Consider the following 25,133-nt stretch of genomic DNA (forward strand, 5'->3'; position numbering starts at 1 on the left):
TGGTTGCATTGTTTTCCCACCCCTTGTCAAAGAGGTGAAGATTAGTAAGTTAATTAACTATTGACAATTGCCCCCAGTATAGGTAGGTAGCTAGACAATTGGGATTGCTGAGGTAGGAGTTTAGCGTTCGTGGTTGGCCGAAGGGCATGCTTTCATGTTGTATGGCTTTATGACACTATGTTGCACAACTTGTACACTGATAGCGATGAATTTAAAGATGTCTTTAAAGCTTTTAAAACCTGAATTAAGGAGATGAGTAATGCTATTTTAAAGCCAAAAAGACATGAAAACAAGGCCAAAGTGATGTAGATAGATAACAACTAGGCCATCTACATGAATTATGGAAATTGCCCACTGTTGTCAGTAATCTTTACAGCACTTTCCTATCAATATAACCTTTTGTGTAAGAAAGAACTGCAGATGCTGGAAAAATCGAAGGTAGACAAAAATGCTGGAGAAACTCAGCGAGTGAGGCAGCATCAATGGAGCAAAGGAATAGGTGACGTTTTGGGTCGAGACCCTACTTCAGACTGACGGGGTGCGGGAGGAGGGGGCGGGAAGAAGAAAGGAAGATGCGGAGACAGTAGGCTGTGGGAGAGCTGGGAAGTGGAGGGGAAGGAAGGAGAAAGCAAGGACTACCTGAAATTGGAGAAGTCAATGTTCATACCGCTGGGGTGTAAACTACCCAAGTGAAATATGAGGTGCTACTCCTCCAATTTGCGGTGGGACGCACTCTGGCCATCGAGGAGGCCCAGTACAGAAAGGTCGGATTCGGAATGGGTGGGGGAGTTGAAATGCTGAGGAGATGTGGCGAAAATGTCGGAGGATTATCTGTTGTATGTGACGGCTGGTAGGGTGGAAGGTGAGGACAAGGGTAGGACTCTGTCCTTGTTATGATTGGGAGGATGGGGAGTGAGAGCGATGCTACGGGATATAGAGGAGACCCTGGTTAGAGCCTCATCTACAGTCGAAGAGGGGAACCCCCGTTCCCAAAAGAATGAGGACATCTCCGATGCCCTGCTTTGGAACACCTCATCCTGGGTGCAGACGGAGGAATTGGGAGTAGGAGATAGAGTCCTTAAAGGAAGCAGGGTGGGAAGAAGAGTAGTCCAGATAGCCATGGGAGTCAGTGGGTTTGTAGTAGGTGTAACATTTTAGATTTTTTTAATTGATTGGCCCATTCTGTCAGTTTCCCAATAATCTAACAGATTAATCGTAATTTCTATTGAGGATTACGGTAACCGCCAACTAATAAGCATGGTTCCAGGGTCCAATCCCAATTTGTACAAAATTAAGATGGGGCAATAAAAGTCCTACATTATTAGACGATGAAAGAGAAACATCATCCATTTTGTTCTGATTGCTTTCTAATCAGTAAAGGTCCTGTCCCACTTTCCCGAGTTACTCACAAACTCTCCCGAGTTTTCCCCTTGATTCGAACTCTGAGAATTACGATAATAGCCGTTCGTAGGTACACGGGGCTATTTTTTTAACTCGTGGACATTTTTCAACATGTTGAAAAAACATCCCGACTTACCTGATACCCCGAGTTCCTACGGCTGGCATTACGAGCCGCTACGAAACATCTACGGACTCCTACGAGGTCGCTACCGACATTACCCGACATTCGCCGAGTTCGAATCAAGGGGAAAACTCGGGAGAGTTCGTGAGTAACTCGGGAAAGTGGGACATGGCCTTCATTTTACTGTATTAAAGCTGTCAGTGGACAACATGAATGAAGTTAGGACTTAACGTTTTACAAATAAATTGTCTTGTCATCTCTCACAGGCCAGACTTAAATGCAATTTAACTGCCTGAGGACCTGATCTAAAGAGAGCAAAATAATCAACTCTTTATATAATACTTATACTTAATCTAGTATGCGAGTGTTGATTGCTAAGCATGCAACTGTCAATACCAAATACCAGCACATGCATTTCCAAGTAGAAATTAGTAACCATAAAAATTGATAGATTTAGCCAAAAAGAATTGCGTGGTTCAATTAGTACATACCAGGAACAGTCTCTCTCGAATGAATGGAACACTTGTAGCACAGAACATCTATCCTGAAGATAGATACAAAATGCTGGAGTAACTCAGCAGGACAGGCAGCATCTCTGGATAGAAGGAATGGGTGACGTTTCCGGTCGAGACCCTTCTTCAGACCTGAAGAATCTTGATACTTCTCTCAAACCTGTTCTGGGGTATTACTGAAATGTTGCACTTCCAAACTACATGCCACCTGACCCGAGTCACCTAGATTTGTGGGATTGGATTATTGCTGTGATCCCAACCTTTGCTGCATTCTACTGCAATATAATTTATAGCTATTGGTTGCAGCCTTTCTTGTTTGTTGTCCAAACCAATATCCAAAAGATCTCTGGTCCTTGCAATCCATCCAGTCCCTTTGAAGTAAAATCATCAACTATATTTTTGAGGCTAGGTGGTATCGCTGCCTCCCCCTTTAGTTGACGGGTGGTCAGATATAATAGTCCTGCTTAGCTTTTACGGGTAATCTTTCAACCGGGTCCTCAAATTAAATTCCCAGAAGAATATGAATTGTTAGACTCATCAGTTCAATGCCACGACATTGTGTGGACCAACTGTAGACACAGTCATTGAGTGCTTCTTCCTAGCTTGCAAAATAAAGGAGGAATACAGCATGGATCGTTAGTATTTGAGTACTTCTATGCATTTCAAGGGAATACTATTGTAGCCATACCTACCACTGATGTTTGCAAAGCCATTCTGCAATCAGCACTTCTCTGTTATTTCTGAAATGATTGAACACAGAATCTTAATTGTTAGGTTTACATAGTATATTACACAGTGATATCACTGTATCAATCAAAACAATATCAGTGGCAGTTCCGAAGCTGACTATAAAGTTACATTTTAGACAAATGAGTGCACCCGCAATGTGTCTCTTATGTAAAAAAAAGGAATAATGCTAGTCGATACCATATAACCATATAACAATTACAGCACGAAACAGGCCATCTCGGCCTTTCTAGTCCGTGCCGAACACTTATTCTCACCTCGTCCCATCTACCTGCACTCAGACCATAAATCTCCATTCCTTTCCCGTCCATATACCTATCCAATTTATTTTTAAATGATAAAATTGAACCTGCCTCCACCACTTCCACTGGAAGCTCATTCCACACAGCATAATTCCTCTTTATTCTTTGCAGATGGTGAGCGTGATTGAAGAATACATGGATGATTTCAATCAGACTAGCACAAACAAGTTGAAGCTTATTCTTTTCATGGATGCCATCCAACACATCTGTAGAATCAGCAGGATTTTACGGCAGCCAATGGGCAATGCCCTCTTATTGGGAGTTGGAGGCAGTGGACGACAGTCTCTTACCAAATTGGCTGCCCATATGTAAGTGGGAGTATGTTACATCTGTCAGATTTGTCTCTTCCCTGAACAAATGTGCAATGAAGATAAAATGTCATTGAGTGCTTGAGACCTGTTTGGATTGTTTATCTTAATTTGGCTTAATTAAGAAAGTAAGGTCAGGGCCAACTGTGAGCGGTGCAAGAGGGGAGGTGAATGCCGAGGTCAAAGTGCTGTATATGAATGCACAAAGTATAAGAAATAAAGTGAACGAGCTTGAGGCTCAGTTAGAAATTGGCAAGTATGATGTTGTGGGAATTACTGAGACATGGCTGCAAGAGGCCCAGGGCTGGGAACTGAATATTCAAGGATATACCTCTTATCGAAAAGACAGACAGGTGGGGTAGCTCTGTTGGTGATGAAGGAATTTCAGTCCCTTGCATGGGGTGACATTTAAACAGGAGATGTGGAGTCAGTATGGATAGAACGAAGGAATTGTAAGGGTAAAAAGACCCTAATAGGACTTATCTACAGGCTCCCATAAAGTTGCCTGAATATAGGATGCAAGTTGAATCAGGAGTTAAAATTGGCATGTAGTAAAGGTAATGCTACGGTTGTTATGGGAGATTTCAACATGCAGGCAGGCTGGGAAAATCAGGTTGGTACTGGACCCCAGGAAAAGGAGTTTGTGGAGTGCCTCCATGATGGATTCTTAGAGCAGCTTTCATTGGAACCTACCAGGGAGAAGACAATTCTGGATTTATGTTATGTAATGAACCGGATTTGATAAAGGAACTTGAAGTTAAGAAGCCATTAAGAAGTGACCATAATATGGTCAGGTTTAATCTACAATTGGGGAGGGAGAAGGGAAAATCAGAGGTGTCAGTGTTACAATTGAATAAAGGGGACTATGGAGCCATAAGGGAGGAGCTGCCAAAGGAGCAGGCAGGAATTTCTGGGCATAATCCGGGAGACGCAGGATCATTTCATAAATGGCTCGAAGGGCCGAAGGGCCGAATGGCCTCCTCCTGCACCTATTTTTTATGTTTCTAAGTGGACTGGAAAGATACCCTAGCAGGGATGACAGTGGAACAAAAATGGCTGGTATTTCTGGGAATAATACAGAAGGTGCAGGATCAGTTCATTCCAAAGAGGAAGAAAGATTCTAAGGGGAGTAAGGGGCGACTGTGGCTGACAAGGGACGTCAGGGACAGTATAAAAATAAAAGAGAAGTACAACATAGCAAAGATGAGCGGGAAGCAAAAGGATTGGATAATATTTGAAGAGCAACAGAAGATAACTAAAAAGGCAATACGGGAAGAAAAGATGCGGTATGAAGGTAAGCTAGCCAAGAATATAAAGGAGGATAGTAAAAGCTTCTTTAGGCATGTGAAAAGGAAAAAAATAGTTAAGACCAAAGTTGGGCCCTTGAAGACTGAAAAAGGTGAATTTATTATGGGGAACAAGGAAATGACAGATGAGTTGACTGGAGCACCGGAAGTTGGTCACGGCCGAAGTCTGCCGACAGGAGGAATCGAGTAGGTGTGCCAAGGCTGTGTCGCAAGCTAAACAAGGCCAGTGGATGAGATGGGAGGGTGTGGAAAAGAGGAAGTCCAGCTGGAAGGACATGTGGGAGATGGAGGCGAGCAGGGTAATTTTCCTCATTCGGGACACCTATGATGTCCTTCCTAGCCCAGAAAATCTCAACCAATGGCTGGGCGAAGATCCATCATGCCCCCTGTGTTCAACACCAGCCACACTTAGGCCCATCCTCACTGGGTGTAAAGTAAGCATCTCCTAAGGACGGTACACCTGGAGACATAATCAAGTGCTCAAATGCCTGGCAGCGACTCTGGAAAGCAGGAGAACAACCAACAATGCTCTGCAGCCCAGATAAGCCAATTGCCTTTGTTCGGGAGGGGGAACAAAGGCAATGGAAAATTCCACCAAGGACAAGGTTTGGACAGCTGGAGCGCAGCCCGGGATTGGCAGTTGCTGGTGGATGTGGACCAACGGCTTACAGTTCCATCAGAGATAGCCATTACCAACCTGAAGCCTGATCTTGTCCTCTGATCGAACTCTCAGCGCATGGTGTATTTTGGGGAGCTCACGGTCCCTTGGGAGGATGCTGTGCAGGAAGCCTTCTAAAGAAAGAAAGTGTGATATACAGAGCTTGCAGCGGAGGCAGAACAGAAGGGGATTGAGAGCTAAGATCTGCCCGGTAGAAGTTGGATGTCGAGGATTCGTGGCAACATCAACCGTAAGACTGATGAAGGACCTGGGGATCAGCGGACAAGCCCTAAGCCAGGCCATCAAAGAAACATCACGGGTGGCAGAGGGGAGTAGCCAGTGGCTCTGGCTGAAGAGGAAAGATCCCATTTGATCTCCCAAATAACCGACTAGACAGATGCAGAGGGGGGTGGTTCTGGGTTGCCAGGATGCACCGCTGAGCCTACTGGAGAAGTCGTGGGTTCACTCAGCAAAACGTCGATGAAAGTAGGTGCCCACTTGATAACCCCAATGACGTGTCTGCCTAGCCTTACCTTTACCTTTCTCAACATCGGAGGAGCATAAGTGAGTGCATAAGGCTCCCATCACCATCGGGAGCAAGTTGACATTTGGCACTTTGGATTTTTAACATCTTGTCCTATTTGGAAACATATGTGTATTTGGAAACATATGCCTCTATAGGATTACCCTTCAACCTCCTGTGCTTCAAGGAATAATTTTTTTGCCTGCCCAACCTTTCCTCAAGATCCTCAAGTCCTGGAAACATTTTCGTAAATCTTCTCTGCACTCTTGGACACCTCTGTCATGAGAAAAATGTTCTTACTATCTGCTTCATCTGTGCCTCTCATAATTTTGTAAATTTCTGTCATTTCTCCTCTTAACATTCTCTGCTGTAAGGAAAGCAAACCCAGCCTTTCCTGTCTCCCCATACAACCAAAACGTTCTATTCCCAGAAATATCCAGGTGAATCTCTGATGCTTGTTTATCTAAGCAGTTGATGCTGCATGTATCCTTTATTCAAAGCAATATAAAAGGTTTTATTAAAATTACAGAAGTATCGGTACTCCAACATGAGAAGCTAAAGAATAATTTTTTGTCATTTGCTCATTTTAAATTACCTGATATTTCACCAGGGCTGAATATGATTGTTTTCAAATTGAACTTTCCAAAAATTATGGGCCATCAGAATGGAGAGAAGATATCAAACGAATCTTGATGAAAGCAGGAATACAATACCAACATATTGCCTTCCTTTTTGTAGACACACAGGTATGTTTCTTCTGAACTCAAAATGTTTAATAAATACATTATTAACTAATAGTCCCAGATAAACATCAAAAAGGAAGGGGAAAGGTCTGACAATTTGATAGACTGAACCTGGGTAAATGTCAAGGATACATTAGGAGAGCAATGATTATGACAATGCGATTTGGCACATGGTAAATCAGTGGTTAAAGATCTCAGATCAGGTACATCCCGATATAATATGGCAAATACAGATCAGAAATGACAAGAGTCAGATCAATGAGAAACCTCTGTTTTACTAGAAGGTTTATTTTTTCTTTCTTTACTTTAAGTAAACTTTATTGTCAATTCAATTATGCAACAGTAGTTACACAGAGGATCGAAATTACATTTCCCCATACTCCAAATGTGCAAGTAATATTAAAAACACAGACAGGCAACATACCAATAAAAATAGACAATAGACATACATTATTTAAAATATTAAATATGCACAGTATGCCAAAATGTAGCAAAAACTTTGAGGTATTTTAAAAAGGGCGTAACAATGAAAGGTGCAATATAGAAAAAGTGCAAATTTCGTACTGGAGACATTGAGCCAAAGTTATTTTCACAGTTTGTTGGCTTTGTTTGGGTACTGTTCATGGAATTTTCTTAAGTGTGTTGAGTAGTCTGATGGCCTGAGGGTAGAAGCTGTTTTTGAATCTGGTGGTTTTGCTCCGCATGCTGCGGTAGCGCTTACCGGAAGGTAGGAGGGTGAACAGTTTGTGTGCTGGGTGAGTGGTGTCTGTGATAATATTGCTTGCTCTCTTGCGACAGCGAGAAGGGTATAGGTCCTGGATTGCTGGTTGGGGTGATCTGGTGATCTTCTCAGCTGTCCTCACCACTCTCTGTAGGGCCTTCTGGTCAGCAGCAGAGCAACTGCCATACCAGACTGAGAGACTGCTGGTAAAAATGCTCTCAATGGCACCCCTTTAAAAAGTCGTGAGGGCAGAAGGGGGGAGGTCAGCTCTCCTCATCCGTCGAAGGAAGTGGAGGCGTTGCTGTGCCTTCTTGACTAGGGAGATGGTGTTGGTGGACCATGTCTGATCATCTGTGATGTGCACTCCCAGGAACTTGGTGCTTTTCACAGACTCCACTGCACTGCCATTGATGGTAAGTGGGGTGTGTGTTGTCTGTTTCTTTCTGAAGTCCACAGTTATTTATTTTGTTTTATCGACATTGAGTTGAAGGTTGTTGATATCACACCAGTTGATGAGTTGCTGAACCTCCTCTCTGTAGGCTGAATCGTCATCGTGGCTGATGAGGCCCACCACTGTAGTGTCATCTGCGAACTTGATGATGGGGTTCGAATTATGTTTGGCACTACAGTCATGAGTCATCAGAGTGAACAATAGAGGGCTCAGCACACATCCCTGTGGGACCCCGGTGTTCATGATGGTGGTCTCTGATGAGTTTTTGCCAACTCTTACTGTCTGTGGTCTGTCAGTGAGGAAGTCCAGTAACCAGTTGCATAGTGGGGTGCTGATGCCTATTTCGCCGAGTTTATTCACCAGATGTTGGGGGATGACTGTATTGAAGGCGGAGCTGAAGTCGATAAACAGCATCCGCACGTAACTGTTTTTGGTTTCCAGATGAGCCAGGCTTAGGTGGAGTGCTGTTGCTATGGCATCATCAGTGGAACGGTTGGGACGGTAAGCAAACTGGTATGGGTCAAGTGTAGAGGGGAGACTGGATGTTATATGGGCCTTGACTTCATTTGAAAAGAGCACTTTTTTTTGTGATGGTACTGTACTGGCACCTCTAAAAAGTTAAAAAGCTCGATTTTTAGTATTACAATATTAATTAAATTAGGTGGTTGTCCTTAAGTAGCTTAAGCAACTAATAGGGTGACATACTCCATTGACACCAACAGCAAGAAACAATATGGGTACGAACACTTCTATTCACAATAAAAGCACCAGTGAGGAGTATTTCCCTGTGGGCCTTTACATATCTATAACTAGTATTTGTGGATCATGGAAAACATGAAGGGGAAAAATATCATATTTTTAAATGACTTTTTTATGCCTTTTGCTCTTTTACTTTCTGCTCTTTTTCTGGCTGATAATGAAAATCAAAATATGAAAATTAGGTTCTGCATTTGTTCATTGAGATATATATAGCTTAAAAATATAATGGAATGGAATTATCTCTATGTATTAAGTTGCGACCTGCATATTATCTACCAATAAAGTAATTTTCTAAATATTTCTTGTATTTTTCCTATCTAAATGCAGCTGTTATTCCAATGCAAACATTGCAGCTGTAGTTATAGGTTTGTATTCATAACCACTTTCATCTACAGTTTCATACCTTGGTGGTCTATACGTTAACATTAGCTAGAAATGTGGATAATATTTAACTAGTTATGGTGTTTGTGTAAACGTTTCAAGAGGAAACTTGTTCAAGATTAAAAAAAAAAATAATAATAATATTGACACATCAAAAGATTATGTTATTTTATTGATTTATTATTATTTACTGCCTTTGTGATAGCTTGGAATGGACCACAATATAAACAAATAATTACATATGATTGACAGGCACCTTAATCCAAACTTTTATAATACTTATTTTCATAGATCAAGGAAGAATCGTTTTTAGAGGATGTCAACAATATCTTGAACTCAGGAGATGTTCCAAATATATACAACTTTGATGAGCAGGAGGTAATCTTCACTGCAATGAAGCCAGTTGTTCAGGATCTCGGACAACAACCAACTAAAGCCAACATGATGGCTATATACACAAAGCGAGTACGCAATAATATTCATACTGTGCTGTGTATGAGGTAAGTTTTCCTGGTTATACCTCCAAAGCAGGATTATTTCCATATGCATGTTGAGAAATGTACATGTCCAGTGGTGACAGCATCATTTATCTTGATTAATCCTTCGTACTATTTCAAATTACATCACTTGCAAGCTTCTACTCTCTTCTGGATGCAAGTGGAAGAGAACAGAAGCTCTCTCTCAGGGAAATTGAGTAGGTTTTATTCAACACCCAGCAATTACAGTAAACCCTCGTGATAATGGACCATAATGGGAGTATGGTGTCCATTATTGCCGATTGTCCGCTATAACTGAGTGTGATATATGGCATTACATGTGTAGAGGCACAACAATAACATTGAGGCTGAGCAAGAACCGCACTGACAGGAGTGCCTTTTTTCAGCTGAAACATTTAACTAAAGCCTTACCTGCCCTGAGCTACAAAGCTCCACGGTCTCAACACTGTAATACAGGTGGCAGCGGCAGGCACTGCCTGGAAGCGGCTGTGTGGGACAGCAGTGGTGTCGGCAGTCTGGCCTTGAAGTGCGGTTGAGGAGGCAGCCAGCCGCCCGGCCTGGTGGTGATGGTCGATAGCCTGGCCTGGAAGGGGCTGAGGAAGCGGTCTGGGCCGGGGAATACATTGGCAACTGGCTTGGAAGCAGCTGGGGAGACGGTGTGGCTGTTAGGGGTGTCCCATTAAAAAGAGGCTCATGTTTGTCAGTACCAGAATTTGAATGATTATTGAGATATGTTACCTGGGGAACCCCTGAATTCGGATCACTTCTCACACATTTTCAAAAACCTGGTCATTTCAGTAATTCTGGTATCAATCCTCTTGTGAAAAGAACTTTGCTGAAAACTACCATAGACACAAAATGCTGGAGTAACTTGATGGGTCAGGCAGCATCTCTGGAGAAAATGGATATAACATTTTGGGTCAGGGCCCTTATTCAGATATTCCAGGGAACCTGGTTTCTTTCTCTCTACCCTTAGCTGAGATTTCATTTTTTGCCCCTTTATTTTTTCCCACGTCTCAATTATCTAGTAGGAAAATTGTGACTTTAGGTGGCGATGATGTCAGGCAGAATGTACATTCACCTCCAATGAAGTCCTTTGCTAAGTGTACAAATGCAAGCATGTGAGACACCAGAAGCCCAGACAAGGCATGGGTAGCAAGGGTTTTCCAGTGCCTGGAATTTTTTATGAATATTCTTGAAGCCCAGAGATTATTCTGTCACATACTACAATCGTTGAAGGGGTGATGCTTATAAAGCAGTGAAAATCAACATAACTGCGGATATTGGAAATCTGAATTAAAACAGAAAATGCAGGAGATAGACAGCATCTGCTATGGGATAAACACCTGATTTAAAGCAGAGAATATTACTTTCACTAATTAGTAAATATAGCACAATTGCAAGTAAACTAAATTATTCCAGAGAGTTGCCTCAAGATATATGTCAGGGATCATAGCCTCCAATTTGTACATACACAACTCCATTGGCTTGATGCATATTCATATCGATCCTGTTGTTGATGCATATGCAAACCATAACATCATGTGAACTCATGCAGTTCCCTGACCCGAGGTGCACATGCGCCAAGTGAACCTTACAGCCAGAAAAGTCTTAAGTTTGATGCATTTATGCAAGGCTGAGACTAGATGAATGGGCACCGTGACAAAATTCATGGAGACCTTGAGATTTTGAAAAAACACTGGAGGCACCAGATCACACCCACAGAGTTCTTAGGTACACAGATCATGTTTCTTAAGAAAGAGCTGCCACACTGCTCAAGAAGACTGACTGCATGGTTTTAGCATTACTGGTGTACTATTACCTTTTTTCACCCATTAAAGAATGTCCGCAGATTAGAAATTACTTTCCGCCCTAGTTAATTTTACATAAATGAACCACTGTAAAAAAGACTGGACACCTGGCATTTGAGGCTATCAGTTTTGGACACTTAAATTGAAATATTTCCAAATTAAATCAACCTGTTGTTGAGTTTTAACACTCCAATTTATGACAGTCTTGGTTTGTGAGCTAACCTTTAACACCAGCATGGTAAATAACTTGTCAACATGACTTGTGAACTGAACGGGCAATCAGTGCTTTGTAAAACTTAGGAATATATATTCCGCATGATCTCTTAACTATCTTTTGTGTTTGTAATTTTAATAAACGTTTGCTGTGTTTCCTTCCTCCAGTCCAATTGGAGAAGTGTTCAGAGCCCGATTGCGCCAGTTCCCCTCTCTTGTAACATGCAGTACCATTGATTGGTTTAGTGAATGGCCAACTGAAGCTCTCCAGTCTGTTGCTAATGCCTTACTAGATGAAATTCCAGAACTTGATGCAGGTCCAGCCATCATGAGTGCACTGGTGAGGCGTCAAATGTTACAATCTTCAGATCCACTCTATAACCTCCAGTCTTTCCATATGGAAAATCGATTTTTCTTTATTGCTTCTCCCTAGGTTGAGATGTGTGTCTCAATTCACCAAACAGTCGCAATAAAGTCCTTGCAGTATAGGAGTGAGCTTTCCAGATACAACTACATCACACCTAAGAGCTACCTGGATTTGCTCAACCTCTTCTCGGTACTAATCGCTATAAAGATACAAACACTGACAACAGATAAAATCAGGATGAAGCAGGGCCTAGATAAGGTAAAGTACTCAATGCTGTGTATGTTGTTGTGTCAAACTAAAGATCCGATATTAAGATTTTTAGGTTCCGTAGAATTTTCTTCATGAAGAGCAGGTAGATTCTAGGTTTTATTATTGACATGTGCTGAGCTAGAATATAGCCAGATGATTACTGGGAGTGCTTACATGGCAGGGACTCCAAGAAAAATGTGGCACAGTGATTGCTGAAAACCTTTTGTTGACGGACAGATCCATGGCTAAAGAACTAAAGGTATATGTTTCCTCTCTTCTTCCACCACATAGTTTGCCCGTCTTCTGAGTTATTGCCTTGCGATCGAGACATTTTATACAATAGTATGCAAGGTCTCAGACACAGCTGTGGCCTCGAGAAACTTCTCTTTTGTGTTCCCAGATTATGTAAAGTTTCAATTTCCATCCTGCTTGAGGCATGTTCTATTCACATATTGAGGCGAGCCCATATGTAATACATGTGTTGCCAAGCTTGGAAGTTTGAAGAAGAGAGCTACAGTGATTAGGATTATATCATTACACATTACACATAAGAACTTTGTGGGTGGCACATTGGCGCAGCAGTAGAGTTGCTGCCTTACAGCACCAGAGACCCAGGTTCGATCCTGAGCACAAGAGCTGGCTGAACAGAGTTTGTATGTTCTTCCTGTGACCATGTGGGTTTTCTTCAGGTGCTCCAGTTTCCTCCCACACTCAAAATATGTACAGATTTGCAGGTTATTTGGCTTTGGTGAAATTGTAAAAAATTGTCCCTCATGTGTAGGATAGTATTAGTGTATGGAGTAATCGCTGGATGGCGCGGATTCGGTGGACTGAAGGACCTGTTTCCATGCTCTATCTTTAAAGTAAAGTCTAAAGTCTAAAACTATGTTTCAGTCCAACAAGACTGCTAGGAGATTATAACATTTTAGTCACGTGATTCTATGAGATAGATATAGCATTTTACTTATTTGTGAGTATTCTTTGAGGATATAACCACCTGCTTGATAATATTTAATTTATGGATACAGTATATTTGGATTTACAAAAAGCATAAAGTGTTATGCATACATGTTGAAGGTTTATGACATTGAATGTAACATCTTAGCATGGATCGAGGATTGCCGAACTGACAGAAAACAAAATTATTTCAGGGGCTTCAGCTGTTTACAGTTCATGTTAATAACTTAGATGAAACTAATTAAGAAAATCGATGAAAGCATAGCTTATTAGGACTTCAGAAAGGCTCTTGACAAGGTCCCCCATAGCAAGCTGGTCCAGACGATTGAGGCGCAAGGAATATGAGATGTTGGCAACATGCATCTAAAACTGGCTTTGTGATTGGAGCAAAGGAAGTGGTAGATAGATAGTTCAGCTGACTGAGGTTTGGAACAAGTGATGTTCTACAGGGAACGACTTTGTTGTTTACAATATTATATATTATACAGGTATATAAAATAAATATAGTGAGGTATGCACTTTGAGAAACTCCCTTATCATATATAGGGTAAATGGCAGGAGTGTTGATGTACAAAGGAGACTTTGGGTACAAGTCCACGCTCGCTGAGAGTGATGGCACAGGCAAACAAGGCAGTGAAGAATATATTTAGTATGCTTGCCTCTGTGGGCGGGGTTATAGAGTATAAGAGTTTACAAACATTGGTTATAATGCATGGAGTACAGTGTATAATTCTGGTCACCTTGTTATAGGAAGGATGTGGTAGAAACAGAGAGTGCAGAAGAAATTCATCAGCATGTTGCCTGGAATCGAGAGATGTGGTTTATAAGGAGAGACCAAGAGGTCACCTTAAAGATTTATAAAATAGTGAGGGGCATAGACAGAATAGATGTCCAGAGTATTTTTCCGAGAGCAGGGGAATTTCGAATTAAGGTAAGAAGGGAGAAATTCAAAGGAGATCTGAAGGGTAAGCATTTTACATGGGGTACTGGTTATCTGGAACAAGAATGTGGTAGAGGCCAATCTTTAAAAGGCATTTGGACAGGTACTTGCAAGGTGTAAGGAGATACGTGCCTAATGCAGGCAAATGGGATTAGATGGACATCATAGACGAGGTTTGCTGAAAAGGGTAATTTCTTTGCTGCAATATTCTGTGATACTATGAAGGGATCTGATGTAAATGTCAACGATACAAACGCAGGTGGGAAAATAAATTGTGAGGAGACACAGAATCTGGAACAAGGGATATAGAAGGTTAAGTGAGTGGGTGCAAATGTGGCAGTTTAGTATGTTGTAAGTGTAGGTTCACCACTTTAGTAGTAAGAATAGAAAAACAGATCTTCATTTAAATGAGACAAAAATATCAATACCAGAAAGATCTGGATGCGCTTATACAAGAAACACAAAATCAGCATACAAATACAACAGGTGATTATGACATATGAAATAATTGTCTTTACTGCAACGGGATGGGACACAAGTGAGACACCGGGAACATTGCATGTGGTTTTGGTCTCTTTATTTAAGAATGTTTGCCTTAGAGCCACTTAACTAGATTGATCCTGCGATAACGTTGTATTTTAGAGTAACGATTGAGCAAAATATGTCTATAACCTCTCCGGAGTTCAGAGGAATGAGGGATAATCTCATTTGGGCATAAGATTCATGAGCATGCAATGCTTTTTTTGTACAAAATACTGCTTATATAGTACTGAGTATGCTTGTATCGTGACAATGTCAACAAAGAAAACATCCATGTCTCCTTTGTACTCAGGAGACATAAATATAAGGCTCAAACCACCAGATTTTCTACGGGCTTGACTGGGAAGCTGTGGAAGGATTTTATATCCTGGTGCTGGAACCTGGAATAAGGAGGGAGAGTCTCAATATAACAATTGATCACAACTGTAATGAGGGACAATTTCATTTCAAGGAGGGTTGTGATTCTTTAGAATTGTCTACCCCATAATGCTTAAACCATTGTGTATATAGAAGAAAGAGTGAGGTAGATAGGAGAATTAAGGGTTATGTGATCAATTGAAGCCAAAGATTAGACCAATCATAAATGGCAAATTTATGGCAGACCAATTATTAAATGGCAGATCAGGCTGAAGGGGCCATAATGTCCAATACTCTATTTTCTAAACAACTAAACAGTGATAGTCTGTCAGTATATGCAATGTAGAATGCCTTGAGTGAAATTTCTCCTGCATTTTATTTTCTGATGTAGTTATTACGCACTGCAGAAGATGTGTTGAAAATGCAGGAAGAGTTGGAATCAATGAGACCCCTTCTGGAGGAGGCAGCACATGATACTGTAACAACCATGGAAAAAATAAAGGTACAGGAAATGTAATGGACAGCTTGACAAAACCTAAAATGAGAGCAGAAAATATTGAAGTACGAAACACTGCAAGTTAGAATACTGCTGGTCTCATCATTCCCAAAAATATTAATAGAGTCATAGTCATACAGCATGGAAACAGGCCCTTTGCCCCAACTCACCCATGCCGACCATAATGCCCCATCCAAATTAGTACCATTTTCCCACATTTGGCCTATATGCCTCAAAACCTTGCCTATTTATATACCTGTCCAAATATTATTTAAAATGTATTAACCCTGCATGTACTTCATCTAGCAGCTTGTCTCACATACCCATCAGCATCTGTGAAAACGTGGTCCCTCTCACCTTAAATCAATGCTCACGTTCTTGATTGTCCTACCCAAGGAAAGAGTATTTCTGCATTTACCCAATCTATTCCCCTCATGATTTCATACACCTCTATAAGATCACCACTCAGGCTCCTGCACTCCAAGGAATAAAGTCCGAACCTTCACAACCTCTCCATATACATCCGTATCATTTAGGGCAATAGAGGTAGATTGAGTTTGTGATTAGAGTGACCCCCAATAGCAAACGGGAAATAGAGGAACAGATATGTACAGAGATAACAGAAAGATGATAAAGAAAGACAGAAAGAGTTGCCTTAGGTGACTTCAACTTCCCCAATATTGACTGGGACTTGCTTAGTGCCAAAGGCCTAGATAGGGATCTATCCCAGGCTATTGAGAGAGGCAAGAGAGGAGATTGCAGCAGCCTCAATGAAGTTCTTTGCATCCTCCCGAGACACAAGCGACGTTCCAGAGGACTGGAGAGTAGCTAATGTTGTAACTTTTATGTTGAATCATTTATTTTTCACATTACATAATATGGTAGAGAACAGAAGTATAATTAGATTTATTACATAAATTTCACAGTTCCATTTTCACAAATATTATGATTTCTTGAGATATAGGTCCTTGACTTGCTAATGTTAAGGACTTGCAGAAGTTTATTTACATGTTGTTCCTAATAGGTTATCTATATTTCAGGCCGATACTACCATTGCAGAGGAGACCCGCAAGGCTGTCAGTGAAGAGGAAGCAAAGGCCTCAGAAAAGGCAAATGTAGCCCTGGCAATTGCTGACGATGCTCAAAAAGATTTAGATGAGGCATTGCCTGCTCTGGATGCAGCTTTAGCCAGCCTGAAATCCTTGAACAAAAATGATGTAACTGAGGTAAATCCTTGACTTATCTTTCATTTATTTCTAATTATTTGCATGGTTTGCAAGGATCACAAATCTGGTCACATGAACAAAGTTGATCTTCAATAATGTAGACACTAGGAACTGATGATCCTAGTTTAAAAAAAAAAAGACACGGAATGCTGGCGTAACTCAATGGGTCAGGCAGCATCTCTGGAGAACATGGATAGGCGACATCTCCAGAAGTTGCAAGGAAAAGTACCTCAGGAGGGGGTGGTTTGTGTGGAAATGAATGAGTTGCACAAGGAACGGTCTATGCTGAAAGCAGAAAAGGGTGAGAATGAGACAATGTGACTGGTGATGGGATCACGTTGAAGGTGCCAGAAATGTTGGCGGATGATGTATTGGAATTCCAGAAGAATTCTATGCTTGTTCTGTCTAGGTAGGGGGAAAGGGAGGGGGGGGGGGGTGCATCTTCTTGCAACATTGTACTTTCCACTATAGGTAATCCGAGGTGTCCACTTTCTTTAATAAACATGGATTCCCCCCTCTATCGTAGAGCAATTGTAAAACCTTATATATATTCAGATACATTTATGTTAGGGGAAAACATATAATTTTGATTTGTAATGCTGTTGAGCATCCAGAAAGTAGAATTAGATGGAGCATAGTTCCCTATAAAGTTTATTCTCTGTGACATGATTAGGATTACTTATTTGCCCCACCTGGACTTGCATCTATTTCTCCCCTTACCCTTCCTCTTCCCTTTCCATCTACATTCATTCCTCTAGTTTCACAATTCGCAACTCTTCAATCCTGTTGTCTCACACTTTCGGTCCTTATATCTCTGGCCTTTGATCTGCCTATCAAATAACCCACCACACCTGTTTTGCCTATTACCTGCGAGGCTTTGTCCTGTACCACCTCTCTTCCGGCTTTCTTTTCACCTCCTTTACAACCAGTCTGAAGTAGGGTCCCATCGACACATCACCTATCCATATTCTGAGATGCTGCCTGATCCGCTGAGCTACTCCAGCACTGTGTCTTCTCCAGTGAAAATAATGTTATTTGTATTCTGCATGTAGGTACGAGGCATGCAACGACCTCCCCTCGGCGTGAAGTTGGTGATGGAAACAGTGTGTATTATGAAGGGAATTAAACCAAAGAAAATAGCAGGAGAAAGGCCTGGAAGTAAAATTGATGATTATTGGGAACCAGGAAAAGGACTATTACAGGATCCAACAAAATTCCTAGACAGCTTATTCAAATATGACAAGGTATTTTGTTTTGCCGAATACTTGATAGTTAATTTTATTTGCCTTTCCTACGTTTGGCTTACCATCAATTAGAAAACAGTTGAACTAGAAATGTTCCTTAAAATTCATGCATAGAAATGGCAAGTAAGTAAGTAAGTAAGTTTATAGGCCAAGTATTCACATACAAGGAATTTGCCTTGGTGCTTCGCCCACAAGTAACAACATGACATACAGTGACAGTTTCGAATGACTCAGAAAACACTAAACATTAATAATAATAAAACATTAATGATAAAACACCATTGATCAAGCATGTGAACCAACAAAATACCAGATCAAAGGGAGGCTACAGATTTTTGGCTGTTGAGTAGAGCAACTACTTGTGGATAAAAACTTTTTATGTCTGGCTGTGGCAGCTTTGACAGTCCGGAGCTGCTTTGGACATCCAAGCACATCTCTCTCATTGTCACATGCACCTAATTTGCTACTGAAAAAATGCATACATATTTTAAATGTTTTCTAATTACTCTGTTATCAAACCTATGCTTTATTGCTGTATAATTGATCTCTTTGACAATGGAGACCAACTCTTTGCTCCAGGCACCTATATATTGCCTGGTACTGAGACAGGCACTTCATGTGATTAGACTTCCGGTAGCAGCAAGCTCCAGGTAGGACCGAGACTGGTAATCTAGTATGCCAATTCGCTGTTGGCATAGAAAAGTAGGAAGTGGACAGCAATAGAGCTGCCGACATGAAAAGAGTGATTAAAATATATTGTGGATATGTGAAACACATTGTCTGGCCTGAAGGGGAGCTTCTAAGATATTTCAAGAAGTATAGGCCAGTCATTCTGCAACTTTTCATAGGACTTTCAGTGAAGCCTGGAATCTATTCTTGCAAATTGGGAAATTAAGAGTAAATCCAACCCACCAGAAACACCAATGGTGAAACGATTGATGGGTACAGATTTCAACTTCTGTAGCAGTACAGGGTAGAGGTCACAAAAATCTATACGCAGCACTGGAAGCACAGTTTGCTCCCAACTATTTGCAGACAGCCAAGCACTGATTCCTGCTGACTGGGTGAAGACAGTTGCTAGCTGATAAACAGTTGGAATCATGGATCTGCAATCAAAATTGATGTGGTCTGGCCTTCATCAGATTGGGTAACACACAAATGGCTCAGTGGATCAAAAATCTGAAGTCCGCTCTTTATTTAATAACTAGACTAAGTGGGACCCGTTGGGTCCCATGTTCACACGGGAGGGCTAGTCCCCCAGCGCAATATTCCACCTCTCCACCAATTCCAATATTGGTGGCCAGTGGTGGGGGAGGGAGGGGGGCTTTCTGGAGCGCAAGTATGGGTGTTGTGGACCAAAGGGACTGGTTTGCAGAGGACTAGTATAGACATTGTGGGCCGAATGGATTCTTGGGTTGGCAGCTCAGTCACTCAGGCCTGGTGGGCTGGCAGCTCAGTCATTCAGGCCTGGTGGGCTGGCAGATCAGTCACTCAGGCCTAGTGGGCTGGCAGATCAGTCACTCAGGCCTAGTGGGCTGGCAGCACAGTCAATCAGGCCTGGTGGGCTGGCAGCTCAGTCACTCAGGCCTGATGGGCTTGCAGCTCAGTCACTAAGGCCTGGTGGGCTGGCAGCTCAGTCACTCAGGGCTGGTGGCCTAGCAGATCAGTCACTCAGGGCTGGTGGGCTGGTGGGCTGGCAGTTCACACGGCTATTCCTTGAAATTGCGTTTCAGGCAGAGTGCAGGCCACCAAACTCAATTTCACAGCATTTCAGGCAGAATGCAGGTCACCAAACTCAATTTCATGGCATTTCAGGCAGAGTACAGGCCACCAAACACATTTCACAACATTTCAGGCAGAATGCAGGCCACCAAATTCAATTTCACAGCATTTCAAGCACAGTGCAGGCCACCAAATTGCTAAACAACTCATTGCATTGTCATTAAGGGCTAACAAATCATTTATTGCAAATACATTGCAGACTCACGGTTCAGTTGATTCACAGCTTAGAATCACAGTTGTGGACTCTCCCTCGCGATCTTCCAGAGTGACTGACTCACATCCAGTCATCCAGGGTGTTATAGTCCTTCACCCCTCCCCACCTCCGGAAGGGGAGTTTTACCTTCATCGTGGTGATTGACGGGCAAGAGGACCAATCAGCGGATCTCAAGATTTTTTAAACACTCATAACTTTTTTAGCTTTCATCAATCCGAAAAATCCTCGGGGCTGCCTCAGCGGAGGAGGACTTGTGAGTAAGATGGCCAATATGCGATGTATGGTAGAATTTTTCTGAAATCAATGTACAGCGCAGACAGGAAGAGATCAAGATAAAACTTTTAGTTATATAGATATTTATATTGGTAGTTCCCTCTTGTTTGCTTCACTGCCAGTTAGTCCAAGTGGTAGCCAAGGCAGTCCAATCTTTAGTGGGCTATCAAGGTCCAGAGTTGCACATATTCAGCCCTCATGGCCATCTGTCACTGCATCCACTATCAACAAAAGCATGGTCGATATTCTGAATCAAACACCACCTTCCTATTCATCCTCTTGATTTAGTTAATGTCCAGAAATCTATCAATGCCTGTTTTGAATGAAATCAATTGCACTCACAACCTATCAGGCGAGAGGATTATAAAAAATCATGCTTTCTATGTGAAGATTTTTTTTTTACCTAATTTCAAGTTGAAATGGCCTACCCCTTATTCTGAAAATGTGACCACTTGCTGTAGATTCCTCAACCAGAGAAAGTAACCATCCTATTGTGTCCTGGGAGAAACTTGTGCGTTTCAATGAGGTCATCTCATTAGGTTCATCATAGGTTAACCTATGATGAGCGTTTGTCGGCACTGGGCCTGTACTCGCTGGAGTTTAGAAGAATAATAATAATAATAACTTTATTTGTTAAGCACCTTAAAAAACAACCAAAGCTGACCGAAGTGCTGTACAGAAAAAAGAAAACAAGCAAGACATCATAAAACAGGCAGAACAACAGAACATACAACTAACACGAGGCGCATAAATTACATACGAAAATCCAAACAATAAATTAAAATACATAAAACACGAGTACGAACCACGCAGCAAAACCAAGCAAATAAAGTTAATAAACAATTCAACACCTCACTGGTCTACAAAGGCCACGGAGAATAGATATGTCTTCAGGAGTGACTTAAAAACAGCTAGAGAAGGGGCCTGTTTAACGTGCAGAGGCAATTCATTCCACAAACTCGGAGCCGACACAGCAAAGGCACAGTCCCCTCTGAGCTTCCGCTTAGTCTTTGGCTCAATCAGGAGCAGCTGATCATCTGACCTGAGAGAGCGGGAGGGCGAATAAGGGTGAAGAAGCTCAGATAGGTAGGACGGGGCAAGACCACTTAGGGATTTAAAAGTAAATAAAAGAATGGGGAAGGAAACTTATTGAAACATACAGAATAATGAAAGGCTTGGATAGAGTGGATGTGGAGAGGATGTTTCCACTAATGGGAGAGTCTAAGACTAGAGGTCATAGCCCCAGAATTAAAGGATATTCTTTTAGGAAGGAGATGAGGAGAAATTTCTTTAGTCAGAGGGTGGTGAATTATGGATTTCTTTGGAATTTTGTGGAAGCCAAGACAGTGAATATTTTTAAGGCTGAGATAGATTCTTGATTAGTTCAGGTGTCAGAGGTTATGGGGAGAAGGCAGGAGAATGGGGCTAGGAGGGAGAGATACATCAGACATAATTGAATGGCAGACTTGATGGGCCGAATGGCCTAATTCTAAGAGGGAACTGCAGATGCTGGAGAATCGAAGGTTACACAAAAAAGCTGGAGAAACTCAGCGGGTGCAGCAGCATCTATGGAGCGAAGGAAATAGGCAACGTTTCGGGTTTCGGCCTGGCCTAATTCTACTACTATTCCTTATTACCTTATCTCGTATCCTTTTAAACTTTGCAAAACAGTCGTGCTGACACAATCACATATGTTCTCCCAGCCATCCCAAAGACCATTGTAATGAATCTTGTTGCACACCCACAATAGCAAGCATATCCTTTTTTTAGGTAAGAAGAGAAGGAAATTGTTTCACCAAGACCTTGTATGTTCTCTGACCCACAATGTCATTCTCTGCTTTATTTATCTGATACTTTTTTTTTCTTCACTACCCTCAATGACTTTCTGCTACTGGTTCATCCACTTTTACCTATGGTCTAGGACTCTAGGTGACTATTTTCCTTCAGGCTTTTACCTTTCCATGCCAGTTCTAATCACAAAAAGCAACTGAGAACAAGAGGAGAGAAACATTAAAGAGGAAACTGCGTAAGTACAAGAGGGAAAAAGAAAGGTTAAAGTTATGCTGCCATTTTATTTTGATATAAAGTGGAAGGAGACTTGTGTGGAAATGATTTAGAGCTTGGGTCACCTGTATATTCATTGTCATTATTTAATTTTCAGTTTCTGTAGCATTACCACTAAATTCTGCCACTAAATAATAATACATGTTTCCAGCAAATTCCAACCCCCTAAGCTTTTATACTTTTTTCTAATTTTCCAGGACAACATTCCTGATTCAATTATCAAAGCAATCCAACCATACATTGACAGTGAGGACTTCATGCCTGCTTCTATTGCCAAGGTTTCAAAAGCTTGTACTTCGATTTGTCAGTGGGTTCGTGCCATGTACAAATACCACTTCATTGCCAAAGCTGTGGAACCTAAAAGGGTAAGCACCATCTCTTGTTACCATTCAACTTTCTTTCAAAAATATTTCAGACAGATTTGATTCTAAACTGATCGTGCACTATGGTTTATTTTGTTAGTTTTTTGTCTTCTCCTTATCACTCCTTTCTTTCCTCTTGTCCCAAAGACACTATCCACTTCATCAGATTCAGGTTTTGTTGGGATGTGCTGCCTAATGGTGCAATGAGATAGTCAGGGTTTAGTTCATATGATGCAGTTTTTAGTTAAATCCAGTTCTTTCACATTCATTGCTTCTGAATAGTCATCAAATCATTGCCTGATTTTTTTTTGCTTCTAAATATGGTATGACAGGTCCCCCCCCCTGTTTTGAGAGGTGGGGGACGACCCCCCCCCCCCCCAATTTTTTGTAATCTGAATTTTAAAACGGTGAAATCTCCGCTCCCCGCGAGACAGTGGGGGTGGGACTGCTGATCGAGGGAGGGTGCCGAATGGATGACAGCAGGCAGTGGGGCATGATGATTCAGCGCGATGATTGGAAGAGGGAGGTGTCCGTCAAAAACGGAAATAGGAGGGTGGGACTGAGGATAGAGCGCAGTGATTGGAGGTGGGAGACGTCCTGGTGGAGCAAAGATCATCGAGCGGAGCTTGAATTGCAAGCCCAGGTCATAGCGTCACAAGCAAAAAACACTCTCGGCAACCCTTGACACAGACCTGTGCCTCATCCGCAGCCAGGATCAATCCCGGGTCTCCGGCGCTGCAACCGCTGCCGAACCGTCACTGGACCATTCCTGTCCCCACCCGAGTGCCACTCCCCCCCCATGCCCGGGGGTGACCAGAGATGTCGGGGGCGGTGCCCACAGGCCCACACCAGCGCAGAGAAGCCGCGTTATATCTAGCACAACTCTGCCTGACCCACCAGGTTAACCTACAGCCCTGCCTGGACTTACGGGAACGACGGCCCAGACTTACGGCCAGCGCGGAGAAGCAGCACTAGCTTCACAGCTCCAGACTGGTGTCCCAGTCAGTCCAGGCAGGGCTGTAGGTTAACCCGGCGAGACAGGCAGAGTTGAGCTTGATTTAGCGTTAGATTGAGCTGAAATTACCCTCCACAGGGCCCACAGCTGAAGTCTCCGAAACCTTGCGTGTGTATGAGAAATTGTGTCCCCCTCATGTTTTGATAGCGATTTCCATGCCTGAATGTGGCTATGTATAAGGAAGAAGAAAGGAGGAAACACTGATGGCATTATAGCTTAGGACACACAATAGTCAGCAGGAAATAGAATTACAGATATGAAAGTAGATTGCAGAAAGGTATAAAAGTAGTAGGGCTATAACAGTATAAGATTTCAACCTTTTCAATATTGATTGGGATTCCCTGAGTGCAAGTTTCTCAGATGGAATAGAATTTGAGCTAAACCTATTTTTTAATAAATTTGATGGTGAGGTCTCTGCCCATCCTCCCCCCTCAATTCCCCTGGTCCACTTCCTCTGCCCTTTCTTTGTCGCATCTGACCATCAAGACTGAGCAAGTGAGGAAATAGGTGAACAAACTATGCCCAGGCAAAGTCGCGGGTCCTGATGGTGTCAGCCCAAGAGTACTCAAGGTATGTGCCAGTCAGTTGTGCGGAGTACTCCAGCATATCTTCAACCTGAGCCTGGAGATGGTTCCTGTAATGTGGAAGACATCCTACCTGGTTCCTGTACCAAAGAGGACACGTCCCAGCTCCTCCAATGACTACAGACCTGTGGCGCTGACATCGCACGTCATGAAGTCCCTGGAGATGCTGGCGCTCACGCACCTGCGACCACTTGTTAAACCCTACCTGGACCCCCTGCAGTTTGCTTACCAAACAAAGATGGGGGTTGAGGACGCCATCATCCACCTTCTCCATCATTTCTGTTCTCATCTGGATAAGCCAGGAAGGACTGTGAGAGTCATGTTTTTTTTTACTTCTTCAGTACTGCACTGCTAGGGAGCAAACTGACGATGATGAGGGTGGATGCTCCATTGGTGTCCAGGATCACCAACTACCTGACTGGACGACCACAATATGTCAGGCTACAGAACTGTGTCTCGGACATGGTAGTGGACATGAGCAACACAGGGGCCCCACAGGGGACAGTCCTCCCTCCCTTCCTGTTCACCATCTACACCTCGGACTTCAGATATAACTAGGACACCAGCCACCTGCAGGAAATTTTCAGATGACTCTGCAATTGTGGGCTGCATCGGTAAGGGAGGGAAGCTGAATACAAAGGTGTAGTCAACGACTGTTGAGTGGTGTGGGCTGAATCACGTGCAGTTCAACACCAACAAGACTAGGGAGTTAGTGGTGGACTTTAGGAGGACCGGAACATCTCTGTCCCCTGTCTCCATCAATGGTGTGGATGTGCAGTTTACCAGGGTGTACAAATACCTTGGAGTGTACCTGGATAATAAACTGGAATGGTCCAGGAACACTGAGGCCCTGTACAAGAAGGGACAGAGCCGGCTGTACTTTTGGAGAAGGCTCCGCTCCTTCAATGTCTGCCGTAAGATGCTGCAGATGTTCTACCAATCAGTGGTAACTAGTGCCATCTTCGTCGCTGTCATGTGCTGGGGCCGGAAGGCAATAGGATTAACAAA

General features: G+C 42.5%; 1 protein-coding gene across 1 annotated transcript in view; it reads left to right on the plus strand.

Moving 5' to 3' along the window:
* Positions 1-25,133, plus strand: part of dnah1 (dynein, axonemal, heavy chain 1) — a 217,222-nt gene that overhangs the window by 142,049 nt on the left and 50,040 nt on the right. The window contains exons 48-56 of the mRNA XM_055647806.1: positions 3,195-3,391; positions 6,490-6,625; positions 9,226-9,434; positions 11,624-11,795; positions 11,889-12,080; positions 15,257-15,367; positions 16,402-16,587; positions 17,640-17,831; positions 22,362-22,529. Coding sequence (XP_055503781.1) covers positions 3,195-3,391; positions 6,490-6,625; positions 9,226-9,434; positions 11,624-11,795; positions 11,889-12,080; positions 15,257-15,367; positions 16,402-16,587; positions 17,640-17,831; positions 22,362-22,529 — 1,563 coding nt within the window. The remainder of the gene's footprint in view (positions 1-3,194; positions 3,392-6,489; positions 6,626-9,225; positions 9,435-11,623; positions 11,796-11,888; positions 12,081-15,256; positions 15,368-16,401; positions 16,588-17,639; positions 17,832-22,361; positions 22,530-25,133) is intronic.

This window comes from Leucoraja erinacea, chromosome 16, assembly GCF_028641065.1.
Source record: "Leucoraja erinacea ecotype New England chromosome 16, Leri_hhj_1, whole genome shotgun sequence".
NCBI classification, from domain to species: Eukaryota; Metazoa; Chordata; class Chondrichthyes; order Rajiformes; family Rajidae; genus Leucoraja; species Leucoraja erinaceus.